At 34.8% G+C, this 18,163-nt stretch overlaps 1 protein-coding gene across 2 annotated transcripts; it reads left to right on the top strand.

Moving 5' to 3' along the window:
• The first annotated feature begins 4,875 nt into the window (after positions 1 to 4,875).
• LOC105147127 (RWD domain-containing protein 1) lies at positions 4,876 to 8,616 on the top strand. Of its 2 annotated transcripts, none has more exons than XM_011057918.2 (4): positions 4,876 to 5,130; positions 7,744 to 8,090; positions 8,152 to 8,338; positions 8,417 to 8,616. In XM_011057918.2, the coding sequence occupies exons 1-4, from the start codon at positions 5,061 to 5,063 to the stop codon at positions 8,527 to 8,529; spliced, it is 717 nt and encodes a 238-aa protein (XP_011056220.1). In that variant the 5' UTR covers positions 4,876 to 5,060; the 3' UTR covers positions 8,530 to 8,616. The 2 variants fall into 2 exon arrangements, with proteins under 2 accessions (XP_011056220.1, XP_011056221.1); XM_011057919.2 differs by lacking the exon at positions 4,876 to 5,130 and adding an exon at positions 5,898 to 6,129.
• The last annotated feature ends 9,547 nt before the right edge of the window (positions 8,617 to 18,163 follow it).

Raw genomic sequence — 18,163 nt, 5'->3', positions numbered from 1 at the left:
ACGTCATAACTTTTGTCGCAAAACTATTAGAGCGACAATTTTATACACGAAAAAGGGCAAGAAGTTAAATTTGACATTTGAGCGGCTAATTCGATATGTTGCTTGTATTTTTCATGTATCATTTACAATATTAATACGCTGAATTAAATTATTCTGATTGCATCGAATCCTCTATCTGGATCAGCAATAAAAAAAAAGATAAGGTTATGTTTATCACAGTCAACAGTGGTCAACACAGTCAATACAGTATATCAGCACTGTCAGCGTTTGAGCTTGTAATTGAAACTGTTCAAACTACAAAATTTCAACTGGATAACGAGCGATAAATTTGTCGTTCCAATTGCTTATTTTAGCAGCATATGAAAATGTCCTTTTAGTCTATGCTTATTATGAGCAAGCTGTGTTTATGAATCATGTCAAGACCGTTCAAGACGTTTTAAAATAAAATCGTCTTCGATAAGTTTTAATTTGAGATTTTAAGGCCATTCTACATTCGTCATATCGTAGCGTCGGAAGCGTCGTAATGGCTGCCGCACACAAAATTTCTGTAACAGTGATCTTAAGCCGATGAGCCAATTAGGATATTGCTTTAACTCTACGTACTCTAATGGAAATATTGTAAAAACAGTAAACTTATCCATAAGACGACTTTCAATCAGTTGAAATTTATCTTTATTGCGAGGTTATGGATAAGTTTACTGTTATTTCCATTTCTGTTAGATTACGTAATCTAAAGCAGTATCCTGATTGGCGTATCGGCTTCAATTTAAATCTTATGCATACTGTCACGGAATTTTGTGTCTTGCAGCCCTAAGGCTGTTCTACAATACGTCATATGTCGACGTCGGATGTCGAAGGCTTAGTCTATAATCAGTCAAGAGACGTTGTTGTACGTCTCAAAAATTAACCAATCATCGATTGTTTCTTCATAGCCGACAATCGAATACGCATGCGTTTGACATCGACGTATTGTAGAACAAGCCAAATGCATGCGTATTTGGTTGTCGGCTGTCGCATGGAAAGGAATAATCGACCATGATTGGTTAATTTCTTATGGCACGACATACAACAACGTCTTCCGGCTGATTGTAGACTAGGCCTAAGTATCATGCGATTTTAAAATTGAAGTATCGGATTGGCTAAAGCAACAAGTTTGTGACTTGCAACGTCTACAATATGACCAATGTAGAATGGTCTTTACTCAAGTACCATCTTATTTTTCGACTATGAATAGCTACATTCAGTAATGCAAATCTAAAGCGTCGGAGTACTCTTATATTAACATAACATATGTCATGTGCATTGTAGAAAAAGAGCACTCCGACGCCTCAGATTTGCATTGCCGAACGCAGCTAATCTAAAGGACATTTTAAGACCATACTTAAAACGGTCTTGAATAAAGCGGGAAGTACAGACTCTTGCATAACGCACATAAGAGTATATCTACATAAACTTGCATAAACGTATGCATAAAGAAAATTATCCAATCGCATTTCTCTTATAAAGTCGCACGTAAAATGCGACTATGCAAGTTTATATGGATATATCTTAATGCATGAGAAAATATACCAATTGAAGTCCTTCCTTTCCTATCTTTCTATGAAATAAAGAACTCTGATTGGTTCAATTTCTTATGCTTCATGTGTTATGCAAGAGTCTATGCTCCTTGCTTAAAAACAGACTATAAATACCAATGTGTAACGGCCCTGATGGCCATAATATGGATAGTGCCGATCCATATATTGTACATGGAATCGGAACGACGGAACGCATTTCTTACTAGAAAATTGAGTTCACTACAATTACATTCGGTAAAAAATTTCTCGTCTCATGTATGGAACGGATGGAATGTCGCAAATTAATTTGCTTAATTTAATCGATATTTCGTTATTTTAATCCGACTAAACCAGTAATATGCATAATTTGTGCATTTATCTTACCTATAACATTATTTTGAATACTCAAAAATACTAAATTATAAGAGTAACATATATTTTGTTACTAAAATTCTATTGCGTTCCGGCTATATGAGACAGATAGAGAAAACTTTTTTTACGGAACGGAATGTTCAGCTAAGTTGGTTGAATCTAAAAATTGAAACGAATATTCAAAACCTTTTTTTGTAAATTTACAATGGATGAAGAAGTAGTGTTATTACTATTGTTAAAATTATTGCGAAAGGCAAGAAATGTTGGCGTGCTATTCTGATATTCAAGAGTGTGAAAATTTTATTTCGTTTATAACGTTTTATTGCTGTTTTATAACAGCAGAAATAGAATATACAAGAAAACGAAAATTCTGGATACAGTCAATATTTACACAAAGAATGAGGCGGCGCACCAAGGCGCAAGTAACAATTTAGTTCTTGAAATGCAAACGTGAGAAATTCTTCAATTAATTCAAAATGACATCGGAATTATTCAAAGAATTGTTGGCATTATAGTTAGACTATGTATATATAAAACAAGAATATGTTGTATTGAAAAATAAGAATTATTATCAATTTTCTTCTTTGAAGTTGTCAAATTCTCAACCAAACAATAGTCGAATCGACATAACCTGCAATCAACATGACATTCTATTGATTCCGTATCGTTTCGGCCATGATTCCGGTGGTTCCGAAGAGAAACAAACAGTAGAGAAACTTCTTACGGAACGGAATGCTAGTGAACTGATTTCTAGTAAAAAATCTGTTCCGTCGTTTCAATTCCGTGTACATAGAACGGCATCCGGACTCTTGCATGACGCATAAAGCTTTTCATACTTTTTCAGTTGACGTGTGTCAAGACAATTTTGTGACGTTATGTTAGTTTCAGTGTTAACGCTCAGAAATTCAGATTTTTCAACTTTTAAGCGTCGCGCGCGAAAGAACTATTTTTTAAAAAGAAGCGAAATAGATTCATTAGATGTACTTAGTAAATTAGTCAATTATATTAGGTGTTGGAATTAATTCGTAGCGTTTTTAATGAAAGAATGTTATTTATTTCACATGAGCATTAAAAAATACATTAATGAAAGTACTTCCCATCACTTGTAAAACGCTACGAATTAATTCCAACAACTAATATATTATAGTAAAATTATTTATACATCTTCAATATACAATAAATGTATTAAAGAAATAAATTTAATTTCAGCAGGTTTTAATAAATACTTGTGCGAGTTTGCGAAATTATCGTAAATGAGGCTGAGATAGTTAATCACAATTGCGTGGCAGAGTATCCAAATATTCTTGTGGATAGTAATTCAAGATATTTATATATATATATCTACTATTTGGTAAGAGTTCATTCAATTAAAAATATTGATTTTATAAAACTCTTGATTTTAACGTTAAAACTATATATTGAATAAAATTTTTTGAATAGAATTTCTTAATTTTATAATGTTTGCACATTGTATCATTCACTAGTAATATTTTATTAATGATGAACACATTTTTTCGAAAATTGCAACAATTAAATATTGCGAATATAATCTATTTCTCCATGCGAATTACAAAATATTAATGAAACCTTTTTCATTCGCGCGTCAAAATATCAGCGTCATTTATAATAATTTAACTTTATCCTTATCTGATTTTGAGCGTCAAATAACGCTTATAAAAAAGCTTAAGGCTGCTTTGTCATGCTGACGCTCGATGCTCGAATCGGGGGATGAGTGTCAGCATGAAAATGCAGCCTTAAGCTTTTAATACATAGTGCATAATGGCGCGATCCCATGTACGGAACGTATGTGCAACGCGAAATTGGCGGAACGTTCATGATTGGCTCGACCTGTTTTATGTTCGTTCTGTCGATTTTTATACGCATGCAATGTACGGAATTGCCAGAATTGTGAGAATTTGTGCGAAGAAGACAAAGGGCTGATCTCACCAAGTAAGTTAATCGGTCGATTAAATTTCACATTAAAACAAACATATACAAAAAGTCGGAAACGCGAGGTTCACGATAGATTTACTTATATTTAAATGATTAGGTAATATTGTTAATTTTAATTAACAAATTTAACCCTTAAATGTCACTGGGGATCCAAAAGACCTCAAGGCTTTTTCAATCGTATATATATTTTATAATCCCGCTATAAATCGAATTTCTGGTTTCATTTACCGATAGTTTAGATCTCCAACTAGTTGAAAAATTCGCGGCAAGTCGGCTGTATAGCAGTCGAACAGAAACGACATTTCGAGGCGGGGTACAAAATAGTGTGTCATTTACGTTGTGCAAAGTGAAAATCGAAGCGATTTTTTTATTCACGTTTTTGCATAAATTTCATCATTTTGAATTGTAAATATTATTGTGCACACTATAAAATTTTTTTAGTATTGTAATTATAACTTTTTGATGACTAATTAGCTGGAACATAATTTGTAGGAATGCACTCCGGGTTATAAAATTATTGGATATTGGACAGAATATAACATCAGATATCCGGTATCCATGCGAATATTTGAGAAGGCGATTTCTTCGCGTTGGATATCCAACATTTTCCGAATACTCGACCGGATTTGGAGAAAGTGGCTTGCAAAAACTTTTAGAGAATAAGATTGTGATTTTGCAACAATGTATAATATATTACAGATATGAATACTTGTTTGTAGAATATTTGTATAAGAAAGAAAAAAATCAACAATTTAATGATATCAAATTATTCTCGTATACTAATAATATCTGGCTATCCGATTAGATAGTAAAAAAGTGCCAGATAATATTAGATATCTGATACTTCCCGGATATCCAGTTCATCCCTAATAATTTGCCTTCGTGCCATGGAAGGCAATAATTTGCCTTCGTTGCTATGTAGTTTACATTCACTTTGTCAGAGGGCAGTAGTACGCGGCAGCATGTTTTGTGGTTATAGGTTTTGGACCGTCCTTTCTCAAGTTTCTCTCTAGCTGCAGATCCCTTCCACCATGTTATCTCTTCTATCATGATCTGACCCAATCCGACCGCAACGGACGCTGATGGAGCGAAAGTATCGTTCAACTATAATTTGCTGTTTATTACAAATTGCGAAATATATGTTTAGCTGGCTTAGGGATTATATTTATTTTGTTGAGTATGGATTACAATGATGAGCAGATCAATGAGATTGAAGCGTTGGAGTCGATTTATTGCGGCGAATTGGAGAGTACGTGTTATTAAAATTCTAACCTATAATCCAATGTCAAAATATGACTCTATGCAGTCAAGTAATATATACTGTTGATCAGTAGTATTGAATCATTAACAAGATTTTTAGTATTTTTACAACCTTACACGATCAGTATTATTGACAATATATTTCACTTTAGTTTTACATACATTGGTTATTTTCCAGCTAGGATACAGAGATGTTACACTGTATTCCACTGTGTAATGCTCAGTTTATGCTTCGGTTTAATTTTAGTCTTAAGAATTAGTCCTAACTTAATCTTAAGGATTAAAATTAAAAGATAGAAATTTTTTTTGAGACTAAGATTAAGACTACAGTTAAGACACTGGAAAACATAATTGACCTTATGACATTCTTTGTTGTCAACTTTTAAGATTAAGACCGAAGCAGGCATAAGATATTTGTTGAAACGCAGTTTAATTTCATGGTGTAACACCAGGATGCATTATAGTCTTCCATTCTTATTCTTATAATTATATTTAGCGTATCAATAATAGATTTATAATTTTTATTTAGATTTTAGTTATAATTTTTTCAGAATTGATGATTGTGAAGGTTTTATTGCAAAATAAGTATGGCTACCAAATAACTTTTTGAAAAGTTGGTAACATTGATATATTTTATAAGCTTATACTTAGCTTTTTACAGTGTGTCGAGCAGTGTAACACTGTGTCCTATATATGATATATATATAGGACATATATATATATATATATATATATATATATATATAGTTGGAACACTTTGTGTAAGACACAGAGTGCTTTCCAGCAAGGACACAATCTGACATTATGTAACACAGTAAATCGTTTTATCCTTGTTTAACGTAGGCAAACAACAAGGATATAATGATTCACTGTATTACACTGTGACTGACTGTGTCCTTGACACAGTGCTGGAAAGCACCCACAGTGTTACACTGAGTGTGTATGTGTTGGAAAACACCCATTATCTATTTCACTGTGACATATATGTGTGTGTATATATTATATATATATTTTTTTTTATGACATTTGAAGCCTGTTCTTTTTGACTGAATTTTTGCACCAGTTCATCTTTCTTCCTTTTCTTTCCAGGAGGAAAGAAGAGGAAGAAACATGAACTGGTGTAAAAGTTAAGCCAAAAAGAACAGGCCTATGGTGAATCTGATCACTTGTACTATATTAGATCAGTGCATATTAAAAGCTGCTTTATATAAAATATCTCAATGCAGTGGTATAATATAATCAACTTTGACAATAAATTAATACATATATATTATACATATACAGTTATTTGTTAAATAACGTAACAATATCATTAGTAGATAGTTAAGCGTTTAAAATATTTATATATACTTTTACATTTAATTTTGCTAATTTCATATAAAGCAGCTTTTAATATGCACTGATCTAGCATAGTGCAAGTGACCGAATTCACTAATAGATCTTAATAAAGCAATACTGATACTCGAAAAAAAAATTCAGATCATTATCAGTATTTTACGTCAATCCATCAATATTAATCACACGATCAGTAACATTGTCAGTATTTATTAATCCTTAATACACACCTTTGGGTCATATGTCCTGTGCATTTATTTTTTCTGAAATATTAAGAGCACTTACTTAAATACCAGTCTCTTTTCTATTCCTAAAAAGAGTTTGGCATCTAGAGAATAAGTTTTGTGCATTTTCGGCCTCAACATGCGTATTCTTTAACTAGAGTAAGTCCGAAGTTCATCTCTGGACCACAAATGACCCATCATGTGTATAGAGTGTACATTTTTGTAAAATTTTTTTTTTCTTTTTCTACTAATTCTCGTTTGTATTGCAGGAATATTTCGTTAATGATTAAAAAAAGAATTTAATTCTAGAACAACATATTAGCCCTTAATAAACACAATGGTTTTTAGCACTCTTGTGTTAAATGTCTAATATTATAATATATATTATATTGTCTATAATGTTATAAAGAACATTTTCCTAATAAATTATAATATTTTTTTAACACAATAGTAATAATAAAATGCATTGTTTAAAATATAAATGCAATATACCTTCAATTTATAGCCATTCATGTATATTAAAAAAACATCATTTTCAGATTACTGAATAACTAAATTTTTTTGACAGTTGAAACTTGAACTATTTTTGCTTTTGTAGTTTGGAATATCAACTTTAAGATATTGAAACATATTTTCTCTTTTAAACATTTTTATTTCAGAATTTTATATTTTTGTATAAAAAAGTACATTTTTCTCATTTTGTTAACTATATTTAGTTATAATAATTTATATACAATTTGTTATAAATATACAACTTTACAAATATTTTCTAAAGAAAGTTATGTCAAAATATGCATAAAAATCGTTTAATAATTTTTCTATACTTGTAAAAGTGGAAATTAATCCTGAACACGAATGACTGAACATGTGTAGTAAGGATGCCTAAAACTGGGTATGCATTAAAGGTTAATATTGACAGTATTATTGACCGTGTAGAGTCACCTTAAGGCAGGTGATATTTATAAACTATATAATGATAATACTGAATTTTATAATGAATTATTATTTGCCATAAATAATATAAGTGTATATACATTATACAGTTTTAGCGACGGAACCGTTTTATACATTTGCTATACCAATTAAAACAGAAGAATATGAACCAGAAACTGGCAACGGTCTCAGTTGTCGATTAGAATTTACATATACAGCCAAATATCCAGATGAGCCACTGCTTATATCAATTACGGAGCAAGAAAATTTTGAGGATGGCGACGAGAAATTGAAGGCACACCTGATAGAACAAATGAATGAAAATCTTGGAATGGTAATGGTTTTTACGTTAGTTAGTACAGCTCAAGAATGGCTTAATGTACAATGGGATAAAATAAAACTCAAGAGAGAAGAGAATGCTGCACTAAAGCTGAAAGAAGAAGAAGAAGCAGAAAGGGTAAAATGTTCTAAATAGATCTATATAAATGATAATTTTAATTTTTTTTTTTCATATATAGAAACGATTTGAGGGAACTCGTGTAACAGTGGAATCTTTTCTAAATTGGAAAGAAATGTTTGATGAAGAAATGGGCTATACAAAACGGAAAGAATTGACAGATCGTGAGGGCAAAAAATTAACAGGCAGAGAATTATTTATGACTGATAAGACACTGGATCAATCAGATCTTAAATTTTTAGATGATGGTAATTTTTTTTTATATAATTATTTGACTTTCATTCTAAAAGATACTGATGTCATGTTATGCAATTTTAATCAAATAGGTGATGCTGTTAAAGTAGATGAGAGTTTGTTCCAAAATCTGGACGACTTAGATTTAGATGATGATGAAGATGATCCAGACTATGATCCAAATATCTCGGATGATAGTGCCTAAACAAGTTTGATTCAATAGCTACCAAAATAATGCATAGATCAAATTAAACAAGAATTTATTAAATCATTAAAAAAGAAAAAGGAAAAATGAGTATGAATATGAACACACACACACACACACACACACGCACACAGGATGTTCTACAATTATTGACAAATCGCTTTTGTGTAGATAGAGCGGATTTAACTGACGATGAATTGAAAAGTATCTATTATTTTACATTTTTCGCATTAGTTAATGAGTTATAAATTTATGAAAATAGTTAAATTTGCCCAGCCTACTGCCAAATGCAAGCGTGCAGCGAGGTAAAACCGTCCAGAGAGTTGGAGAGATGCACGTTCGTTGTCGCTAGACGATGTATGTTTACAAGTGATATTGGTATTAACATGTCTAACGATGACAAACACGCACCTCACTGGGCAAATGGGTGGTCTTATATCGTCATGGTTTGGCAATAGATCGGGCGAATTTGACTATTTTCATAAATTATTACGTTGACCATTGCGAAAATCGTAAAATAGTAGACTTTTCGATTTGGTTTAGTCCGTTCTAACTACATAAGAATCCTTTATCAATAATTGCAGGATACGCTATTTTATATATATATATATATATATATATATATATATATATATGTATATATATATATATTAGGTGTTGGAATTAATTCGTAGCGTTTTTTAATGAATGTTATTTATTTCACATGAGCATTAAAAAATACATTAATGAAAGTACTTCCCATCACTTGTAAAACACTACGAATTAATTCCAACACCTAATATATCATATACATACTAAAAAATATTTTAGGATTAGAATTTTTTTGTAAGTTCTTGATATCTAGGACTGTACGTAATAAATAATGGCAGTGATAAATAAATTATTATGGTTGAAATAGAAAATTTATTTTTTTCAATTAATGCTTTATTGAAAGCATTAATAATTCACAAAGCGGAATATTTAAGGAATCAAATAATTTTTATATTTATGTATACATAAATTATGTTCATGTTTTGATTATATTAAAGATAATTATTTATAATACTCTCCCCCTAAAATCTTAATAAAAATATACGACGCGTTTTCACTTAAAATGAAAGAATCTGACAGAGAAACACGGCCTCTTCGTCGGCCTCATGAATCGAGTTATTAAGTTAAAGTTGGATATTTTAAAGGTTAAGATATCTGTTATTCACTGCTAATGCAAAGAATTTGTAAACTTAAAGCAGTGAATTTGTGTAATATTAAAGCAGAATAGCAATTATATATAGCACTATATTGAGTTTGGATGACAGATATTAAAGTCTCCAACTTTAAGAGGCTTCGCGCAGTAAAAGGAACAGAGAACAGAATAAGAATTTCAATCTATCAGAAATCATGTATTGTGGAATATTGTCACGTCTGCAGCAACTTTATTTTGTCCAATGATTATTTTTCGAACATACTCGCCACCGGACCCGAATAATATTGGGCCATCTAAAAAGTATCCGCGGTACTTTGTCACTAGATATATGACCATCAACACATCTAGTGACAAAAAACCGCGGATACTTTTTAGATAACCCAATATATTGTACACGGCCATTTTCTAGAACGCACCTGATGCTTATCCTCATACCAACAGTGGCGCGGTCAATGGAGGGGGACTTTAGGAACGCCTTCAGGTAAACTCAGAAAAGAAGACAGAGTAGCGTCGTATAGATTGGACGTGCGCGAAATTCAGGCTCCTATTCCATTATCCGACCACCCGCCACTCTAAGTTTAAGCACCGCGTGCGAACATAATTTTTTTTTAAGTATTAATTCCATTCCTAATTCTAGAATTAATTATAAAATCCAATTCTATTTCTAATTCTAAACGTAATCATAAGATCTAAATTATAATTCGTAATAATCCAACTTAATTTGGAGATAAGTCTACTTTCGTAAGAATTAATCATTACGCCACTAACCAATGTACTAAAGTGAATCATTGTTAAATATATACTTAATTAACTTTAATACAAGTATGAACTTAATGAATATCCCCATTTTCTCGCTAGCTTTAACATTTTCATTATAATCGATCGTTGCTAAACATCGCAAGAGTGAAGAAGCAGCCCATTGGCGTGATCTGAATTGACAATTGGTTCATCTTAAAAGCTGCAGAAGCCTTCCTGACCACTTCTTTCTACTGGCATTCGGAAACATCAGAGAACATTAATCGTCACATCGCAAGGTAAGCAAACCTCTTTCTATATTTCAGTAACTGAAATCTGCCGCCGATGAGTGGCATTCAGCATATGTCCCACACACCCGCGTCGCGTGAATCCACTGACGAATCTATCTCTAGTGGTTACGAATCGAATTCTAGTGGTTAATCCGTACTCTGCGTAATGCATGCCGCATATCTTCATTGTTCTTTTAGTATAGGGAAATGGTAACATTCTGAGTGCTATACTTCCGCGCCGGAAAACGAAAAAAAGGATTATTAAGGGATCTTGCGGCATTACATTCATTTGGGTTAACCTGAACGCTGAATGAACGCTGAATCTTGAATCCTGTAGTGTATGCTCTATATTAACAGTCACTAGACATGCGGTCGCAAATTGTTTCGATTGCCCCGAAGTTTTAGAAGGATTCGTCGGTTGTCTAGAGAGAACGGGAGAGCAACCGTGGAATGATTTGGAATCCACTATAATCAGGATATCCAGAGCACGCCTTTAACCAATCAATTTATTGGACAAGTTCGATCGAGAACCTTCTCGTGAACTCGCGACGCTTGAACTGCCAGTTTTACTTCAACCTTATAATCTAACCTCGAGTTAGTTCGAACCTGTAGGACCGGCCGAACTTCCCTAGGATGTAACAATATACAATTTCTGATAGGTTGAAATTCTTATTCTCTATTTCCTGTTCCTCTTATTAAGTGAAGCCTCTAACGCTTAATAACTCGATTCATAAAGTTGAATTTTGAACCGCAATTTTTTTTTGCTAGTTTAGGTGCGCAACTAAGTTCTCGCTGTTATTTTGATGAAAATGCAACTTTATTGTGAAAAAATGGCTTGGAAATGGCTTGGCGGGTAACTCCTAATACTGAAGCAAGCTCTTCTTGTACTCGGCACGGATTCTCATCGAGCAATGCCTTCAATTCAGCGTCTTCGAAGGTTTTTGGCCTTCCTTCAGGCGGACGGTCGTCAACATCGAAATCACCGTTTGAAGCGACGGAACCAATCTCGGCACGTTGTTTCACTTAGAGCAGCATCTCCGTAAACTTTTTGGAGCTCTCTATGCGCTTCAGCCGCAGTTTCTTCGAATGAAAGAAGAAAATCAATATTTCCCGCATATGACGATTATTTGGTACAAAATCAGACATTTTCACCCAACCAAAAGAATATGACATAAAAACAAAATCACTAATGTTTCAAAGCGGTTTATTTACCATATGTCTAAGATTGGTTTACGACGTTTAGGTTAGGTTAGGTATAGGGGTTAGTACAACTTGCGAATTTGAGATTAGATTTTTTCCATATAGTACTCACTTGGGTCTACCTTCCCCTGGTATTGGTCCCCCCCTCCAGCCCCCCCCTTGGCCTGGGGACTTTTTTTTAGGTGGGGATAGGATCAAAAATGTCGCAATTTGAAAATTTCAAGGATGCTATCTCATAGATCTCGATGGGCCAAACACAAAAGGTGGTATACAATTTTGCCCTAGGATTCACGGTTTCGTAGATAGAGGGCTCTGAAGTCACAAAAAAAATAAAAATGTCGGAATTTCAAAAGTTTCGCATTTTTCCCATATAATAGGCCCTGAGAGAAGACGAAAATGTTCTATACAATTTTGTCGTATCTGTCACCGTTTGGGCTGTGGACTTTTTGTAAAGTTGACAAAACATTAAAAGGGTCGTTTGAGGGATGGGGGGTCACTGGAGGGGGGTGGTTATGAGGAACAAAGTTGTTCCTCTCGTCGAGATACATCGATACCCCCACCCACGAAAATTAAATTTCTGATTTTTCAAAATTTTGAAATTTTTCAGTCCCACTCAAAAATGAAAGTGTCTCGACAACGTACAGAGCGACGAAATAGGCATGTAGGACCAACTTTAAGAATTTGAATTTTTTTTTTTTGAAAATTTTTTTTTCAAACTTTTTTTTTTCTAAGTCCTACACCCTCCAAAATGAAGGAAAAATGAGAGTGTCAAATAAATCCGTACTATAGAAGTCTATAAAATTAGGGTTAGGTCTGGAAAAATGGGGATTTTCTTTTATTTCCACCATTTATCGATACTTCGGTCAGTTCGGGGACCATCGGTTAGATCGGAGTGACAGGCACGGGATCAGGTTAGGTTCCTTCGTGTTGCGAAGGAATTTTATTTTTTTTTTTTTTTTTTTTTTTTTTTTATTACGGATTCCAGAAGTACCAGTCCTGATCCATGCTCATCAGATGGAATTTTTGGAATATCTACTTCCGTTCCGGAAGTCGCCATTTTCTTTTGAACAAAAGGTCCTAGAGCTTCCGTGTCTGAGACAATGTTGTTCAGTTTAAAAAGCCGCTTCGAATGCCGTTTGAACCATTCCGGTATCTCTTTTCGTTCAGGCTGTGTACTCTTGGAAGCCGGAATTTCGTCGAATTTTTTCTAAGTACCACTGAAAAAAATCGGAAAAATCGATCAAAATTCGATCATGCCAGGCGACTCAGGAGGTCGAGAAACGCATTTTGGACACATGAATTTTGGACCAAATTTTTGAAAAATTTTTGGGGGGTGATAGTTTTTGACGGAAAAATCGAAAATTTTTTTATTACGGATTCCAGAAGTACCAGTCCTGATCCATGCTCATCAGATGGAATTTTTGGAATATCTACTTCCGTTCCGGAAGTCGCCATTTTCTTTTGAACAAAAGGTCCTAGAGCTTCCGTGTCTGAGACAATGTTGTTCAGTTTAAAAAGCCGCTTCGAATGCCGTTTGAACCATTCCGGTATCTCTTTTCGTTCAGGCTGTGTACTCTTGGAAGCCGGAATTTCGTCGAATTTTTTCTAAGTACCACTGAAAAAAATCGGAAAAATCGATCAAAATTCGATCATGCCAGACGACTCAGGAGGTCGAGAAACGCATTTTGGACACATGAATTTTGATAGTTTTTGACGGAAAAATCGAAAATTTTTTTATTACGGATTCCAGAAGTACCAGTCATGATCCATGCTCATCAGATGGAATTTTTGGAATATCTACTTCCGTTCCGGAAGTCGCCATTTTCTTTTGAACGAAAGGTCCTAGAGCTTCCGCGTCTGAGACAATGTTGTTCAGTTTAAAAAGCCGCTTCGAATGCCGTTTGAACCATTCCGGTATCTCTTTTCGTTCAGGCTGTGTACTCTTGGAAGCAGTGTTTCCGGCGAATATTTTCAAAGTCCCGTTCAAAAAATAAGAAAAATCGATCAAAATTTGACCATGCCAGACGACTCAGAATGTCGAGAAATGGATTTTGGATCCATGAATTTTGGACAAATTTTTGGCAAAATTGAATTTTTTTTTTTTTTTTTTTTTTTCTAAGTTCCACACATACTGACAAAGAATGGCAGTGACGAAAAAATCCAAACTGTAGACATCAAAATTTGGGGGAAAGAATTAGGGAATTTTGATTAAATCCACTAGAAATTAGGGGACTTTTGGTTACATCCACTAGAAATTAGGTGACTTTTGGTTACATCCACTAGAAATTAGGGGACTTTTGGTTACATCCACTAGAAATTAGGGGACTTTTGGTTACATCCACTAGAAATTAGGGGAATTTTGGTTACATCCATTTGAAAATTGGGGACTTTTGGTTAGTTCCACGAGAAAATAGGGGATTTTTTGGTTACATCCATTTGAAAATTGGGGACTTTTGGTTAGTTCCACTATTTTCCCAAGTTTTGGTTAGGTCGAGAACTACGGATTTGGTTAGGTCGGCGAAGTGACTGGCACGGGGTTAGGTTAGGTTAGGTTAGGTTAGGTTAGGTTAGAGTTAGGTTAGGTTAGGTTAGGTTAGGTTACCGTGTTGCGAAGGAATTTTAATTTTTTTTTTTTATTACGGATTCCAGAAGTACCAGTCATGATCCGTGCTCATCAGTTGGAATTTGGAAGTCGCCATTTTCTTTTTAACGGTTGGTCCTAGAGCTTCCGGATCTGAGACAATGTTGTTTGGTTTTCAAAGCAGCTTCGAATGCCGTTTGGACCATTCCGCTATCTCTTTTCGTTCAGGCTGTGTACTCTTGGAAGTGGGGTTTTCGGCGATTTTTTTCTAAGTCCCACTGAGAAAATATAATGAGTCGGAAAAATCGATCAAAATTCGACCATGCCAGGCGACTCAGGAGGTCGAGAAACGCATTTTGGACACATGAATTTTGGACCAAATTTTTGAAAAATTTTTGGGGGGTGATAGTTTTTGACGGAAAAATCGAAAATTTTTTTATTACGGATTCCAGAAGTACCAGTCATGATCCATGCTCATCAGATGGAATTTTTGGAATATCTACTTCCGTTCCGGAAGTCGCCATTTTCTTTTGAACGAAAGGTCCTAGAGCTTCCGGGTCTGAGACAATGTTGGTCAGTTTAAAAAGCCGCTTCGAATGCCGTTTGAACCATTCCGGTATCTCTTTTCGTTCAGGTTGTGTACTCTTGGAAGCCGGAATTTCGTCGAATTTTTTCTAAGTACCACTGAAAAAAATCGGAAAAATCGATCAAAATTCGACCATGCCAGACGACTCAGGAGGTCGAGAAACGCATTTTGGACCCATGAATTTTGGACCGATTTTTTTTTTCCCTTTTGAAAAATTTTTTGGGGGTGATAGTTTTTGACGGAAAAATCGAAAATTTTTTTATTACGGATTCCAGAAGTACCAGTCCTGATCCATGCTCATCAGATGGAATTTTTGGAATATCTACTTCCGTTCCGGAAGTCGCCATTTTCTTTTGAACAAAAGGTCCTAGAGCTTCCGTGTCTGAGACAATGTTGTTCAGTTTAAAAAGCCGCTTCGAATGCCGTTTGAACCATTCCGGTATCTCTTTTCGTTCAGGCTGTGTACTCTTGGAAGCCGGAATTTCGTCGAATTTTTTCTAAGTACCACTGAAAAAAATCGGAAAAATCGGACTCAGGAGGTCGAGAAACGCATTTTGGACACATGAATTTTGGACCAAATTTTTGAAAAATTTTTGGGGGGTGATAGTTTTTGACGGAAAAATCGAAAATTTTTTTATTACGGATTCCAGAAGTACCAGTCATGATCCATGCTCATCAGATGGAATTTTTGGAATATCTACTTCCGTTCCGGAAGTCGCCATTTTCTTTTGAACAAAAGGTCCTAGAGCTTCCGGGTCTGAGACAATGTTGTTCGGTTTAAAAAGCCGCTTTGAATGCCGTTTGAACCATTCCGCTATCTCTTTTCGTTCAGGCTGTGTACTCTTGGAAGCAGTGTTTCCGGCGAATATTTTCTAAGTCCCGTTCAAAAAATAAGAAAAATCGATCAAAATTTGACCATGCCAGATGACTCAGAATGTCGAGAAATGGATTTTGGACCCATGAATTTTGGACAAATTTTTGGAAAATTTGAATTTTTTTTTTTTTTTTTTTTTTTTTTTTTTTTTCCAAGTTCCACACATACTGACAAAGAATGACAGTGACGAAAAAATCCAAACTGTAGACATCAAAATTTGGGGAGTTTGGGTTATATCGGAAAGAATTAGGGACTTTTGGTTACATCCACTAGAAATTGGGGTACTTTTGGTTACATCCACTAGAAATTAGGGGACTTTTGGTTACATCCACTAGAAATTAGGGCTTTTGGTTATATCCACTAGAAATTAGGGGACTTTTGGTTACATCCATTTGAAAATTGGGGACTTTTGGTTAGTTCCACTATTTTCCTAAGTTTTGGTTAGGTCGAGAACTACGGATTTGGTTAGGTCGGCGAAGTGACTGGCACGGGGTCAGGTCTTCGAAGGCAACTCCAATGGGTTAGGTTGGGTTAGGTTAGGTTAGGTTAGGTTAGGTTAGGTTAGGTTAGGTTAGGTTAGGTTAGGTTAGGTTAGGTTAGGTTAGGTTAGGTTAGGTTAGGTTAGGTTAGGTTAGGTTAGGTTAGGTTAGAGTTAGGTTAGGTTAGGTTAGGTTAGGTTAGGTTAGAGTTAGGTTAGGTTAGGTTAGGTTAGGTTAGGTTAGGTTAGGTTAGGTTAGAGTTAGGTTAGGTTAGGTTAGGTTAGGTTAGGTTAGGTTAGGTTAGGTTAGGTTAGGTTAGGTTAGGTTAGGTTAGGTTAGGTTAGGTTAGAGTTAGAGTTAGGTTAGGTTAGGTTAGGTTAGGTTAGGTTAGGTTAGGTTAGGTTAGGTTAGGTTAGGTTAGGTTAGGTTAGGTTAGGTTAGGTTAGGTTAGGTTAGGTTAGGTTAGGTTAGGTTAGGTTAGGTTAGGTTAGGTTAGGTTAGGTTAGGTTAGGTTAGGTTAGGTTAGGTTAGGTTAGGTTAGGTTAGGTTAGGTTAGGTTAGGTTAGGTTAGGTTAGGTTAGGTTAGGTTAGGTTAGGTTAGGTTAGGTTAGGTTAGGTTAGGTTAGGTTAGAGTTAGGTTAGGTTAGGTTAGAGTTAGGTTAGGTTAGGTTAGGTTAGGTTAGGTTAGGTTAGGTTAGGTTAGGTTAGGTTAGGTTAGGTTAGGTTAGGTTAGGTTAGGTTAGGTTAGGTTAGGTTAGGTTAGGTTAGGTTAGGTTAGGTTAGGTTAGGTTAGGTTAGGTTAGGTTAGGTTAGGTTAGGTTAGGTTAGGTTAGGTTAGGTTAGGTTAGGTTAGGTTAGGTTAGGTTAGGTTAGGTTAGGTTAGGTTAGGTTAGGTTAGGTTAGGTTAGGTTAGGTTAGGTAGGTTAGGTTAGGTTAGGTTAGGTTAGGTTAGGTTAGGTTAGGTTAGGTTAGGTTAGGTTAGGTTAGGTTAGGTTAGGTTAGGTTAGGTTAGGCTAGGTTAGGTTAGGTTAGGTTAGGTTAGGTTAGGTTAGGTTAGGTTAGGTTAGGTTAGGTTAGGTTAGGTTAGGTTAGGTTAGGTTAGGTTAGGTTAGGTTAGGTTAGGTTAGGTTAGGTTAGGTTAGGTTAGGTTAGGTTAGGTTAGGTTAGGTTAGGTTAGGTTAGGTTAGGTTAGGTTAGGTTAGGTTAGGTTAGGTTAGGTTAGGTTAGGTTAGGTTAGGTTAGGTTAGGTTAGGTTAGGTTAGGTTAGGTTAGGTTAGGTTAGGTTAGGTTAGGTTAGGTTAGGTTAGGTTAGGTTAGGTTAGGTTAGGTTAGGTTAGGTTAGGTTAGGTTAGGTTAGGTTAGGTTAGGTTAGGTTAGGTTAGGTTAGGTTAGGTTAGGTTAGGTTAGGTTAGGTTAGGTTAGGTTAGGTTAGTTTAGGTTAGGTTAGGTTAGGTTAGGTTAGGTTAGGTTAGGTTAGGTTAGGTTAGGTTAGGTTAGGTTAGGTTAGGTTAGGTTAGGTTAGGTTAGGTTAGGTTAGGTTAGGTTAGGTTAGGTTAGGTTAGGTTAGGTTAGGTTAGGTTAGGTTAGGTTAGGTTAGGTTAGGTTAGGTTAGGTTAGGTTAGGTTAGGTTAGGTTAGGTTAGGTTAGGTTAGGTTAGGTTAGGTTAGTTAGGTTAGGTTAGGTTAGGTTAGGTTAGGTTAGGTTAG

Source organism: Acromyrmex echinatior, chromosome 4, assembly GCF_024713525.1.
Source record: "Acromyrmex echinatior isolate Ae372 chromosome 4, ASM2471352v2, whole genome shotgun sequence".
In the NCBI taxonomy this organism is placed as follows: Eukaryota; Metazoa; Arthropoda; class Insecta; order Hymenoptera; family Formicidae; genus Acromyrmex; species Acromyrmex echinatior.
The sequence above is the reverse complement of the archived record's forward strand: the minus strand, read 5'-3'. Positions and strand labels throughout refer to the sequence as shown.